At 34.9% G+C, this 12,565-nt stretch overlaps 1 protein-coding gene across 1 annotated transcript; it reads right to left on the bottom strand.

Moving 5' to 3' along the window:
* Positions 1-1,816: 1,816 nt before the first annotated feature.
* LOC116139236 (chitinase 2-like) lies at positions 1,817-3,947 on the bottom strand. Its single transcript, XM_031424908.1, has 3 exons — positions 3,872-3,947; positions 3,149-3,419; positions 1,817-2,568 (listed from the first exon to the last, which is right to left on the bottom strand). The coding sequence occupies exons 1-3, from the start codon at positions 3,939-3,941 to the stop codon at positions 2,016-2,018; spliced, it is 894 nt and encodes a 297-aa protein (XP_031280768.1). The 5' UTR covers positions 3,942-3,947; the 3' UTR covers positions 1,817-2,015.
* Positions 3,948-12,565: the final 8,618 nt, after the last annotated feature.

The following is a 12,565-nucleotide window of genomic DNA, read 5'->3' as shown; positions in this document are numbered from 1 at the left end:
ATAAACACCACAGTTGTAATACGAAGGAAACTTCCATCCTTCTGTTATATATATTTTAACATTTTGCATTCATCTATCCGTCCTTCCGTTATATATATATGTCCTAAATTTAAATATTAATTCTTAAATTACATATTAATATAGCTCAACATTTAAGAATAAATCATAATTTTTTTTTTATTAAATATCTAACTCACTTTTCTAATATTTTGTTAAACTAAAATTATGTTTAAAATTAATGGAAAAGTAAATATGATGAGTTGGACTTTTTATATTTACTCCTCTATTCATCTTCTGTTAACTTATTTTGTATAAAAAATCTTTGTACATCTAACATTATTGCTATTGACTAATTTCTCATTAAATTTGTTAGATTACATTCATTTTAAATTAAGAATGTATGCCCTCATCACAGGTGGGGCCCGTGCCTGCCTGTCCACCTTACCTTCGAGTAGACCCACAATCACATGTAGACGTCTCTCTGTGTAGGCGCTTGGTAGGACACCAAAAAACGAATTTGATTCGGCTTTGATATCACTTGTTACATGTTGAGAGTTTCACACCCAAAATGCTAATCTATTAGATAGAGAAACTCCCCCTTATAAACCCAAAACCCCCCATTTTTCTTTCGACGTGGGATCCATGACACTTGACAACGTATTTGTTCACTATATAAAGAAACAATTACAAGGCAAAAGTAGTAATGACAAAATCTACAGTTTTCACCATTCTCTCCATAGTTATGAATATACTGGGGTTAATTACTATCATTCAATACACTTAAAAAGAGGGGGAAATTAAGGGGCTGGAGAGTCCAATGTCGGGGGATAATGGAAAGTATCAGCTTATTAAAGACAAATTACTATCAACAATATTCTTTTCTAAAATTGGTTGCCGGTAACCGGACCAGTACTAGTAACGTTACCGGTAGCTTGTTGATTATGCGCATTTAGCTAGAAATGGATATTTATTGTTACTCATACCATGCTGGAGGTTTACTGAGAGATGTTCCGTAATGGAGTAAAACTTGTGATGGTTAAAAGTTCAAAGCAATTACACGTGTCACATGTACAGCTAGGGACTGTTATTAACAATCCTCGGTTGTAGGAAGGATGGTGAATTAAATATTTTGAGAATAAGATTAGATTGTTGAAATTTGTTGTTCTTTTACCATATGTTTGGTGTATATGGATGTTTAATCGGTTTTTGTTTTTGTTCAAATTTTTCAGAAGTTGAAGGAAGCCGAGAGGAACTGGATATAGGAAGGCCAATGTGCAGTTAGAGAGGCAGCTTGTGATGGCTTCTGGTTGGAGCAGGGCGTTATTAGGTATGCGTGGAAACCTGAAGGGAACAGAGTGGGATCCTGAGTACTCACACAGGATTAACTCTTGACTCCATCAATGTACAATATACAGTTTATTCTTGATAGCCTTTGAATATTTGGTTCAACTATGCTTCTGGTTATTTATGGTTAACTGCTATATCCATTTTTTAGGGGTTTGTTCTTTTGTTCATATATAGCAATTGAACATACATTGTGTGACTAAATATTTAAAGCTGTACACGATTTGTTTGGTAGAGATTGACATTGAAGAGTGATTAAAAGTTAAGGAGATGGTGATGAAACAAAAGTTATGATATGATGTTACAGGGTCTGAACACTCAAGTAATTAAAAAAAAAAAAAAAAAAAAAACACCTTAAAAGCATCCATGTAATGGTTAACTCAATACTTTCCCAATATAAGTTCTAAAATCACCATCTTCAATTCTTTCATAAACAATCATTCTATATTATAAAAAATTAAGCCATTAAATTCTACTATAATTTTATTTTTTAATAGTTTTCAACTGTTCATCCCGTCGCAATGAACACCGACATAGAGAATGCATGAACTTGCACGCCCTGACGCGGTCGAGGATAAAGAGCTTTCCAATGATGTTAGAGATACAAGAAAACTTCGTCCGTATTTTAAAATTTTCAGAACCTCCGCATCCGATAATCTTCAAGATTCTCGTCAAACTCGAGTAGAGTTGAGCAAGAAAGCCTGAGATTTCTTCTCATAATAATACCCATTATCCATAGAAGCATCAGCCGAGAAGATCATAACTCCATTAACATCAAACCCTTTTGCCTCCAACAATCTCAAAGCCTCAAAGAACCCATCTCCCTGAATCCCTCTCCCGTTCACCTCATAGCTCGGCAACAGTTTGGCCCTATCAAACTGCTCAGCCCACAGCACAAACGTCTTCAAGAACCCTCCCGGATTCTTGACCTTGTCGGTGTAGAACTGGTAGTTGACGTAGTCGATTACGGCATCATATTTGTTAAAGAGCTCGACGTAGTGCGGAACGGTGGTGTGAAATGGGGCGATTGTGGCCACGGAAATCACGGATTGGTTCTTCAAGAGGGTGATGAGTTCGCCGATGCAGTAGGCGAAGGATGATATGTTTTTTTTGGGGAAGTTTTCATAGTCGATGTCGATGCCATCAAGATGGTATGTCTTTGTTATGGATTTGAGGGATGAAAATGCATTTGAAATCCAGGCTTCTGGATCCTTTGGGTTGTACCTGTTGCATGTAAATAATTAGGTAAGGTTAGGTTTCGATAATAATGTCTATATAAAGTTATTATTTATCTAATTATTAANCAAACGTCTTCAAGAACCCTCCCGGATTCTTGACCTTGTCGGTGTAGAACTGGTAGTTGACGTAGTCGATTACGGCACCATATTTGTTAAAGAGCTCGACGTAGTGCGGAACGGTGGTGTGAAATGGGGCGATTGTGGCCACGGAAATCACGGATTGGTTCTTCAAGAGGGTGATGAGTTCGCCGATGCAGTAGGCGAAGGATGATGTGTTTTTTTTGGGGAAGTTTTCATAGTCGATGTCGATGCCATCAAGATGGTATGTCTTTGCTATGGATTTGAGGGATGAAAATGCATTTGAAATCCAGGCTTCTGGATCCTTTGGTTTGTACCTATTGCATGTAAATAATTAGGTAAGGTTAGGTTTCGATAATAATGTCTATATAAGTTATTATTTATTTAATTATTTATATATTAATTATTAATTTAACTATATATAAATTAACTTAAAAATATAATATGTATAAATAATATTATGTATTCCAAGTTAATATGCAACTAACCAACGAAGGACTTTGTCGCCGAGGCTCCAACCCGAGAGGCTAGCAAGGGCTTTGACATTGGGGTGACGGGATTTGATGGCTGCGACAGATTTCGGCGTGAGGGTGTCGATCCAGTAGGGCGAGAACTTGCCGTTCTTGTAGTTGCCGTAAGGGTCAGCATCCACGGCGAAACTTAGAATGAAATGGAAATCAATGCCATTACTAATTGGAACTCCATCAAATGTTACTTCAACTCCGGTGGCTCCAATGTATTCCATCATCACCTTCCCATCTTAGTCATTGAAAAAAAAAAAAAAAAATTATTTAACGAAGTAACGTGTTTAATGAGACTCAAATTATATTAGTTCTAATTCGGTAGTAAAGACAACTCCTAACGGTCAAACATAGAAAGGTTATCTTTTTATGAAAAAAAATAAATTTGTTATAACCAATCTAAAAATTTCAAAAACATTTATGCACAAAAAAAAAAAACTCAAAGAATCTATATCAAAAACTTAACATAAATATTAAAGTAAAAAGTTAATCCTACATGATTTGATACAGAATTTAAATACAATTTTTCATTTTGAAAAAGTTGAAGATACAATAAACTTCATAAAAATATATTTATAAAAGGAATTTAAATGTTGTACAAAAAATTTGGGAGTGCAATCCTCAAAATTAAAAGAAAATAGAAAAAAATATTTTTAAATAACATATCAAACGCATTTTTTAAATACTTACCACAAAACACGCCATAGGAGAGTGCGAGAACTGCTGCAACAAAGAGAAAGAAATTCCGAAGCTTCATCATCTTAGTTTCTTCTTTCATTGTAAGACTCAAATGTTGAATGTTGATTTATTTATATATAATTGATTTATTAATTTTTGAGTAAAAGGTAAACCAAGCCGGCCAAAATTAATTTTGTTGTTAACTAATTACTATGCTTTTGTGATGAGTAGACGCATTTTTGTGACAATTTCAAAGTTTATTTGGTGGTTTAATTTGGACGACGAAAATGAGCATCATTTTCAGCCGTCTATGGCTAGCTTTTTGAAGCTTCATGGCGGAGATTTTGGTGGGCGGGGATGCGGCGTGTGGCTAATGGGTGCAAATGAAATGGTGACAAATGGCAGTCTTGGAGAATTTGCCGATCGAAGAAGGCACAAAACCTATGACACCATCAAATTTGACAGGATTATAAATTTATAATGATAAAAGTTGAAGTAAAAATATGTAAATAGTGTTTTGGGTTATTTATGAAAATCCTCTGAGGTTTTTAAAAATTCGTAGAAAATTAGTACAGAAATAGGAGTCTATCCCCCATTTTATTAAAGTAGTTAACAATAATCTGTCAAAATATAAAATGCCGATTTTACCCTTTTAACCTTGAAATCTCTTTTCTTTACCCCTCTTAACTCTAAAACCTAACAAATTCACCTCCTCCCCCACAACCCAGAAATCAACGTTGTTGAAGTTGAAAAACGACCTCCTAATGCCACTGGATTGGTACAAGGCTAGATCAGGTCTTGTTGCCCGTTGGCCTTGTGTCATGTCATGGTTGTCTTGCGAGGCCAGATTTGGCCTTACGTGCCATCGACAGTTGTTAAGTGGTGGTATAGGTAGGAAAGAAGAAGAATTAAAGATGGGATAGAAAAAATAATTAGGGATAGAATTGAAGAAAAAACAAATTAAGGTCTCTTAGAAACAATTCTTAATTGTTTTGGGTCTAATCAACGCATGTCACAATATTTTAATCTTGATTTCAATTACTAGAAATAACATTATAATTTCTAAAAACACTCATATTCTATTTTATGTTTTTATTTTTAATTTTAACATTTAATCTTACACAAACCCTAATCCTAAATTTTCATAACCTAATCCCCTAATTTTGTAATCATTGAAACATTTTATTTTATTTTAAATATTTGTTTGTTTGATGAAAAATATAATACTAAAATTATGAAACACATAATGAGATAAATCTAAATATGAAGAAGAGAAAATAAGTTGAAATTCGGAAATTGGGGGAATAAAAGTGTAAAAAACAAATGATGTAAAACAAAAAACCTAATTAAGCTTGAAAATAAACCTAATTAAGTTTAGAGCTTTATTTTTGGTATTAAATATGGTTTGAATAGAATATTTTTAATTATAGAAGAGGTGTACTTAGTTGTGGGGTTGAAGATCAATTAAATGACAGTTAAAAATCACTTCATCTTTTAAAATTTAAATCATTATGTGTGCTTCTAGGAATTGAGACCCGATTTAGGTTTTGTAACTAAACTAGTAGCATTTGGGCTTAACCCGGCCCATTTCATCACTCCAAATTACAATCATAAACCAAACTACGAAGGGCGATTGAAAGCCCCTAAAGCTCCTGAATTTTTATAAAATTACAAATAACTTTATAGATCTTAGAAAGTAATATCGATATTTAAAAAAAAAAAAAATTAAAATTATAAAACACTTATTGCATCCCACGCAACCATTCACCACCATTGTGTTTTATCAAATCTTTGGCATCATTAGCTGTTGATCGTATTTATCCATCAACGATGATAATTAATAAATAACATTGAAAAACATTATACGTATGTGTATTAAAACATTATATGTATGTGTATTAAAAGAAGTTGTCAAATGATAACGACTAACGAGAAGATAAAATGTATTGTTGTCATCATCAAACTTGTTGTCGACCTATTTGAATAATGATATATCATTTATCTCTAATTCATTGGATGACCTTTAGTATGTTTCTTAGATGGAATTGAGTGAGTTAAGATCAAAGACTAATGCTTCAACCACCTTTTTTTGGGTATGGTAATTGGTGGCCGATGGCCAGTGGCCACCCTTTGCCCTTGTTACAACTTGAACTCAAGATCCTTTTGTCTTTTAACTCCGTAATTCATCACTCAATCGACCTCAATAAGTACACGAAAGATAAAACACAATAATTAGAAAGAGACAACTCTCTATCATGGTTTGTTTCCAAAAAGTACAATATGGAACTTAGGACAAGTTAACTCCAAAACATAATATTCTCCAGTTAATGGAGCTGGGCCGAATGAAGGGTGTTTGTTTTGTTTAGTGAATCGTATCAGCCTTCCTAACATGTATCTAGTCTTCAATATTTATTTTTTCAAAAATGCTATACCCACCGAAAACTTGCACCGAAAAATTGCACCGAAAACGTGGAAGCCGCCACGTTGCACCGATTGAAAACAGACATAAGGGGGACGGCCGTCCAAATTAGGAGGACGGGCGTCCATTCTATATAATATGTTGGACGGCCGTCCATAGATATGGACGGCCGTCCTGATAATTTGGACGGCCGTCCCTCTATATGGACCGGCACGGCCGTCCAAATTAGAAGGACGGCCGTCCATCTCTATGAGGACGACCGTCCAAATTATCAGGACGACCGTCCAAATTTTAGGGACGGCCGTCCCTAAATGATGGACGGCCGTCCCCAGTTTGTAAAATTTTTTTATTATTAATTTTTTTTTTTAATATAATGTAAATATGGACGTCCGTCCCTAGTATATGGACTGGCGTCCATCTACTAGGGACGGCCGTCCAAACTACATGGACGCCAGTCCATCTACTAGGACGGCCGTCCAAAATACATGGACTGGCGTCCATGTTACGCTCAGAGATTTCATAAAATTAAATTCTCTCCAAAATCTTAAAAATAATATTGATTTTTATTTTTTTCAAAATAAAATTAAAAAACACGTGTTGCATCCCATGCGACCATCACCATCATTGACAAATCATCGATGATAATAAATAAATAATATAAAGAAAGTGTCAATGATGTCGAGAACAAAATTTGACATCATAGACTTGGTGATTATTGTTCAACCATTTGAATAACAATATAACTCTAATTCTTTTGATGGCCTTCTAACATGTTTCCGATGACTTCTATTATTTAACAATAATACTATGTGAACACCACTCTTTACATCAGACGTAGTGGTCATGGTTGCCACTTCATCTGCCATGTTATGAGCTGCCATGTCAATTTTCCCAAAATTTTAAAAAAGGTTTATTTTTATTTTTTTCATAATCCCGAAATTTAAATTTCACTTGCCTTAATCAAATCCTATTTCATTTTCCCTGAAATACAAACCCTGAAATTTTTCTAGGCTGTTTTTGGGCCGATTAGCTATTAGGATATGGGCCTCACTTAATTGGTTTTTTATAGGCTTAAAATGGGACTATAGAGAATATACAATTTGGGAATGACCATTAGCCCTTATCAAATTGATCAATATTCCTATTATATATACATCATTATATCATCCATTAATATTAATATATAGCCTTGCTTAATTTGGTTTTTATTTGCACCTTTTTTTCCCGAATTCAAACTAATTAGGGTTAATGACAACATCATTTTTCTCCAATTCAAATTCAATTAAATTTAAATTAATTTAATAGACTAAAATGATATTCAGCAGATAGTTTACAGGCTACAAATAGAAGAAAAAGAGCACAAAGAAGGACTATAAAACAAGGGGATAACAATGAGTTATATTATTCATTGAATGAGAGAATTTTAAGATCTATAAAAATAAAATAAAAAAAATCTCAGTCCGTCAATCCTAATACATGATCTGGTCTGATAGACTGTGTTGAAGTTGATCAAAGAAATCAAACAATAGCCATGACTGGCTGAGGAATCAATTCAATCTCCTCATCTTCATCTTCATTATCTGAAGTATCCGAAATTTCCACAATTCATCTTCTGAAATATCCGAAATTTCCACAATTTCAATACTGACCAGGGAATCGACCGAATTTTCAGCCTGACATTCCTCTTGATGATCTTCCTCCAAGTTATCGATAAGTACATGATCTTGACTGCTGCTTGTAATGGCTGACGCTTCATCTCCTCAAAAGATTAGAAATCCAGAACTTCATCATCTGAAATTTCCAGAATTTCAAATTGTTGGAATTGATGGATTTTGTGCCTGGCATTCTTGTTGATCATCTCCCTCCAAGTCATCAACACTTACAGGACCTTGATTGCTTCCTTGTAAGGTCTAACAATCCTCCTCAAGAGAAGAATAAAACTCAGTATTAGAGACTCCTTATCAAATTCTTGATTATCATTAAGCCATGCCTCAATTTTTTATATCAACACATTCACATCACAATCTTGACCATTCTCTGCCCCATAATCATAAAACACATTCCCAGACACTAGATCACACATTCAAGAAAGCTCAGACCATCAGAAACAACATTTCCAGAAACTAAACCAAAGCATCTCTAGAACTCGGACCAACATTCCCAGAAGCTAAATCAAAACCAGCAAAAGAACCCACACCCTCATTATCATAAACCAAGTCAAATTCTTGGCTACAAATCGGAGCCGTTGATTAACACCATCTTAGCCTGATCAACTCTAGAAAGTAGTTGAATTAACTCACCATATCCAAGATTCTTAACACCGGCTTTCACTTGTCCGCCAATTCAAGAAAATCCACCATCTGGGTGTCAATTTTTTTCCCTTTCTTTTTGACCAAGTCAACAAAATCCGCGGTGTCGCTCCTCAGTCTCTCCTCTTCCCCAGTACAGAAACAGAACCAAAAGAAGAACCACCATTCTTGGCTGATGGTTTCTTGTACTCGTCAATCAATTCCAAACAAGATTTTGAATCTTCAGGCCAGGAATCAAAGGAATTGGAAGTGGAAGATGCGTCGATATTTTTGCAAATGAAAGGACGCTAATGTCGCAAAGAATACTCAACTCCTTGCTTTCTTCTTCAAACATTGTAGTCTCTTTGGGTTCTTTCGTATCGCCATTACACTTTCAGAGAGAGCGAGAAGAAAAAACAAAAAACAAAAAATCAGAGATTACCAGTTAATGAATAAATTCGCGTTACCCGCGGGTTCTTGAATCGCGGAGCCAAATTGAATACCAATTAGAGTTGGATTAGGACAGAGTTTTCCTAATTTGTATTTAAGTAAAATTATTATTATTATTATTTTTTATAGAAATACAAATGAAATAGGATTATAATTGTATTAGAATTAAAATATAATTCTTATTAGGATATAAGATTTGAGTGCTATAGGAATGTGTTTCTTATATTACCTATAAAAATGGATTAAGTCCTAGAGTTGATATCACAAATTGAATAGAGAAAAAATCATGTTCCGAATGGAGCCATCAAATAGGGTTTAGTGAGTGAGCCAATTTATAGACTTGAGAAATTCTTGTATTTTTTTCTTCATAGTGAAATTTTCCAGCGGCAAGTAGAGAGCGTAGCATCTCTACGGAAGTGAACCATATAAATTTTGTGTTGTGTGTGTAGTTATTTTGTGTTATTTGTTCGTATTATTTTTCGATTTAGGAATTTAGGATTTATAGTATTCAATTAAATCTCTTCAACACGGATTCCTTTAAACAGCTTGACGTCAATGAGCATTTGAACATTAGGATAAAAAAAAATACATATTAAATTAAAAAATCCCAAAATTTTATTCAATAAAGAGATTAATTTTAAAGAGATCATAATTGATTCATCTTGGAAACTAATAATAGTTTATCAGATTTTAAGCTTTAGCTTAGTTATTGAATAAATAAAAAAAAGAAAAAACAGAAAGAGCCAAAACTATTAACCCAAAATTGAGGAATGTCCCATGAAGAAAACTCTTAGTTCATTTTGTTTTGTTTTCCTTCCATGATTTTCTCAGAACCAATCATAATTCTCTGGGCTTAGTCGATGTAAAGTGATGGTTATCTTAAAACCCTAAAAACAAAAAATCTTCAAATCTAGGGTTCATTTCTAAAATTTTCTTTGTTATACCTAAAAAAATAGGGTGACGTAGAGTTCTGTCAGCATCAACGGTCAGAGCTTAGGTAAGTCCAGCAACCATCAGACGCAGTCACGTCGCACGCTGATGCAAGCGCATACTCCTGCCAATGTAGTGGGTGTGCGCCAGGTTGGAAGAGATTCAGTGTCCAATCCCTGCAAACGTCGAGTAAATCCCCTGAGCAGGTAAACAACAGGACGCAATGAAGTTTACATGGCAATCTGACCCATTCTGATTTGTAATCATTACCTCAATTCATCCCACTATAAATAGAGAGATCCTCTCCTGTTTGTGGGATTATCTAATTTCTCTCTGAAAATACTATATACGCTCTCTTCTCTCTTTGCAATCTCTTGTAAGTTAGCTCGTTGAACGCGATCTGATCTCATATATTAATACCATACCATTGGACGTAGGATTCGCTTATTTAAGCATCCGAACCACTTTAAACACTGTATTCATCTTCTGTTCAGTTCAATATCCCGTATACGTGTGTCTTCTGAGTCAGCTCAATTTCCAGTGCATTTAATTGGTTATTAAAACTATGCATCAACATTTTTTAAAACCAAACATATTAGTACTCAATGGAAAGCAAAAACCATTCTCTAAAGCAATTTCACACCACCTAATAACACTTCCAAACGAAAGGTTTAGAAGAAATCAGAAATTTCTGTGGTTTGAGATATAAACTCACAAATGGTGGCAAAGGTACTATCTCTTTCTTGCTTCGCTTCTTGATTTCTCGGCCTTTCCAGACAGTTTCTCGCGTTTGATCTCTAAAAATCACTCTCTAGTCTCGAAGGGGTTCCAACGGTAACTTCTTTTCCTTTAATTAATAAAACCGAAGCTCTAGCGTAACTAACTTTCAAAACCCCCGCGGTAGGCTCCAACGGAACTTTTTTTAATTCCTAAGAATTGCGGGGTTATAACGGCTCTTCTTTCCTTAATTTTAAAATTACTTGGGTTACAAGAAACCAAACTAGAAGCTGATTTCTCCGATTTTAGGAGACCCCTTCGTTAATAAATAACGCCAACGCCTGCTCTGATAAAACTCTCCACTTCTTTCTTTCATATTGGGTGTTTAACTGTGCAAGTAGTTAACTTCTCTCTTGTGCGTCGTAACAAGAAAACTATGGAAGCAGTTCCGTTTCTCCTCCCGTTGGCTACGTTTTCGATCCACGGACTGCGAATTGGTGGGTTCTATCTTTGCAACAAGATAGCGAACCAATCCATTTCTGGATTGTATTTAATTCCACAATATGATCTAATGGTTCTGAAGAACCTGCAGATTTGGAATTCTTAAACAACGGCTGGGACGGAAACGTGATGATCAAGTTTGTACTTCTTCACCAATTGAAGAAAAAGACTTCAAAGGTTCAAAAATCGATAGTGTTGGAACAGGGACATGGCAGGGAGAAGTGGCGGTGAGGAATAGTAATAGACAATATGAGGATTGGGACTAAGAAGAGATTTCGGTACGAAAACAAAGACTCCTATCAGCACGGTGGATGGATCATGCACGAATATAGTCTGGATTCGTCTTTCTGGGTCCAAATCAACTAGCGATTACGTGGTTCCGTAAAGAAAGAACGAAAAAAGCTCGAAGAAGAAGAAGAGGGGAAAGTGTCAAGAAGTGGATTTTGCAAAGAAGAAGAAAGGAATAAGGTTCAAGAAGCGGATTCTGAACCACTACCACTCGCAGTACTGCCGGCACAAGTACAACCACCCCATCACCACCATGGTGCAACAACAATTACAACTTGAGATGAGACGGAGTTTATAACGATGAATATGCTTCAGCAATAGTATCTGTATCAGATCAACAGAATTATTGCAGTACTCCATCGTTAATGATTTGTTTTGAAGTTGAAGATTCTCACTCAACTCAGAAACTTCTTTTTGTATAATTTTTTGTTTTTAAAGGGCATTTAATCGGATCTCTTTTAATTGTTAGTTTCTATAATAGCCAAGTACACAGTTTCTTGAAATTTCATTCGAATTCGTTGTCTTGTTTTATTTATAGTTTTGATTATTTTCAAATTCTACTAAAAAATTAATCAAAGTATAAAAACTGTAATTTCTGCAGCAACACAATATTCCAACTGTCGATTCACCCTGCTTTCATAATATCATAACTCACCAGCGCCAGAAAGATAAAAGCAAAAACGTGAATAATGAAAAAAGAGGTAATAATGTAACTATTGTATATGGGATAGCAACAATAGATTGATTTCAGATAGTGAAGTACAATATATTTTACAGTCAGATAATAACTCTACACAGATACTCCATTCTAATCAGAGTCTTAGAAATAGTATATGTAAACATTTAGAAACATCAATAACACTCAAACACCCTTAGAGAGCCTGCACATGACATTGAAATGAGCATGATATCCGCAATCTAATCTGAACTGAAAAAGGCTGAACAGGGCTTGCGAATTCATGATACTTCAGCTTTGGGTGGCATCACATGACAAGGGGGAGGCCGAGGAAAAATTTGCCTTTGTCAACATGAAGTTAACTGCCTAAATAAACAAGAGTGGTTACAATGGATCGATACCATTCGAAGAGTAATGTTGCTTCATGGGGGTTGTGG

This window comes from Pistacia vera, unplaced genomic scaffold (genome assembly GCF_008641045.1).
Source record: "Pistacia vera cultivar Batoury unplaced genomic scaffold, PisVer_v2 Contig35, whole genome shotgun sequence".
Classification (NCBI taxonomy): domain Eukaryota; kingdom Viridiplantae; phylum Streptophyta; class Magnoliopsida; order Sapindales; family Anacardiaceae; genus Pistacia; species Pistacia vera.
Note: the sequence above shows the minus strand (reverse complement) of the source record. Positions and strands in the feature narration are given on the sequence as shown.

Coding starts and splice junctions, on each gene's coding strand:
- LOC116139236 (XM_031424908.1), bottom strand. CDS start 3,941: ATGATGAAGCTTCGGAATTTCTTTCTCTTTGTTGCAGCAGTTCTCGCA. Junction 3,420..3,871: donor CTCCTATGGCGTGTTTTGTG/GTAAGTATTTAA, acceptor TCAATGACTAAG/ATGGGAAGGTGATGATGGAA. Junction 2,569..3,148: donor GGCGACAAAGTCCTTCGTTG/GTTAGTTGCATA, acceptor TACATGCAACAG/GTACAACCCAAAGGATCCAG.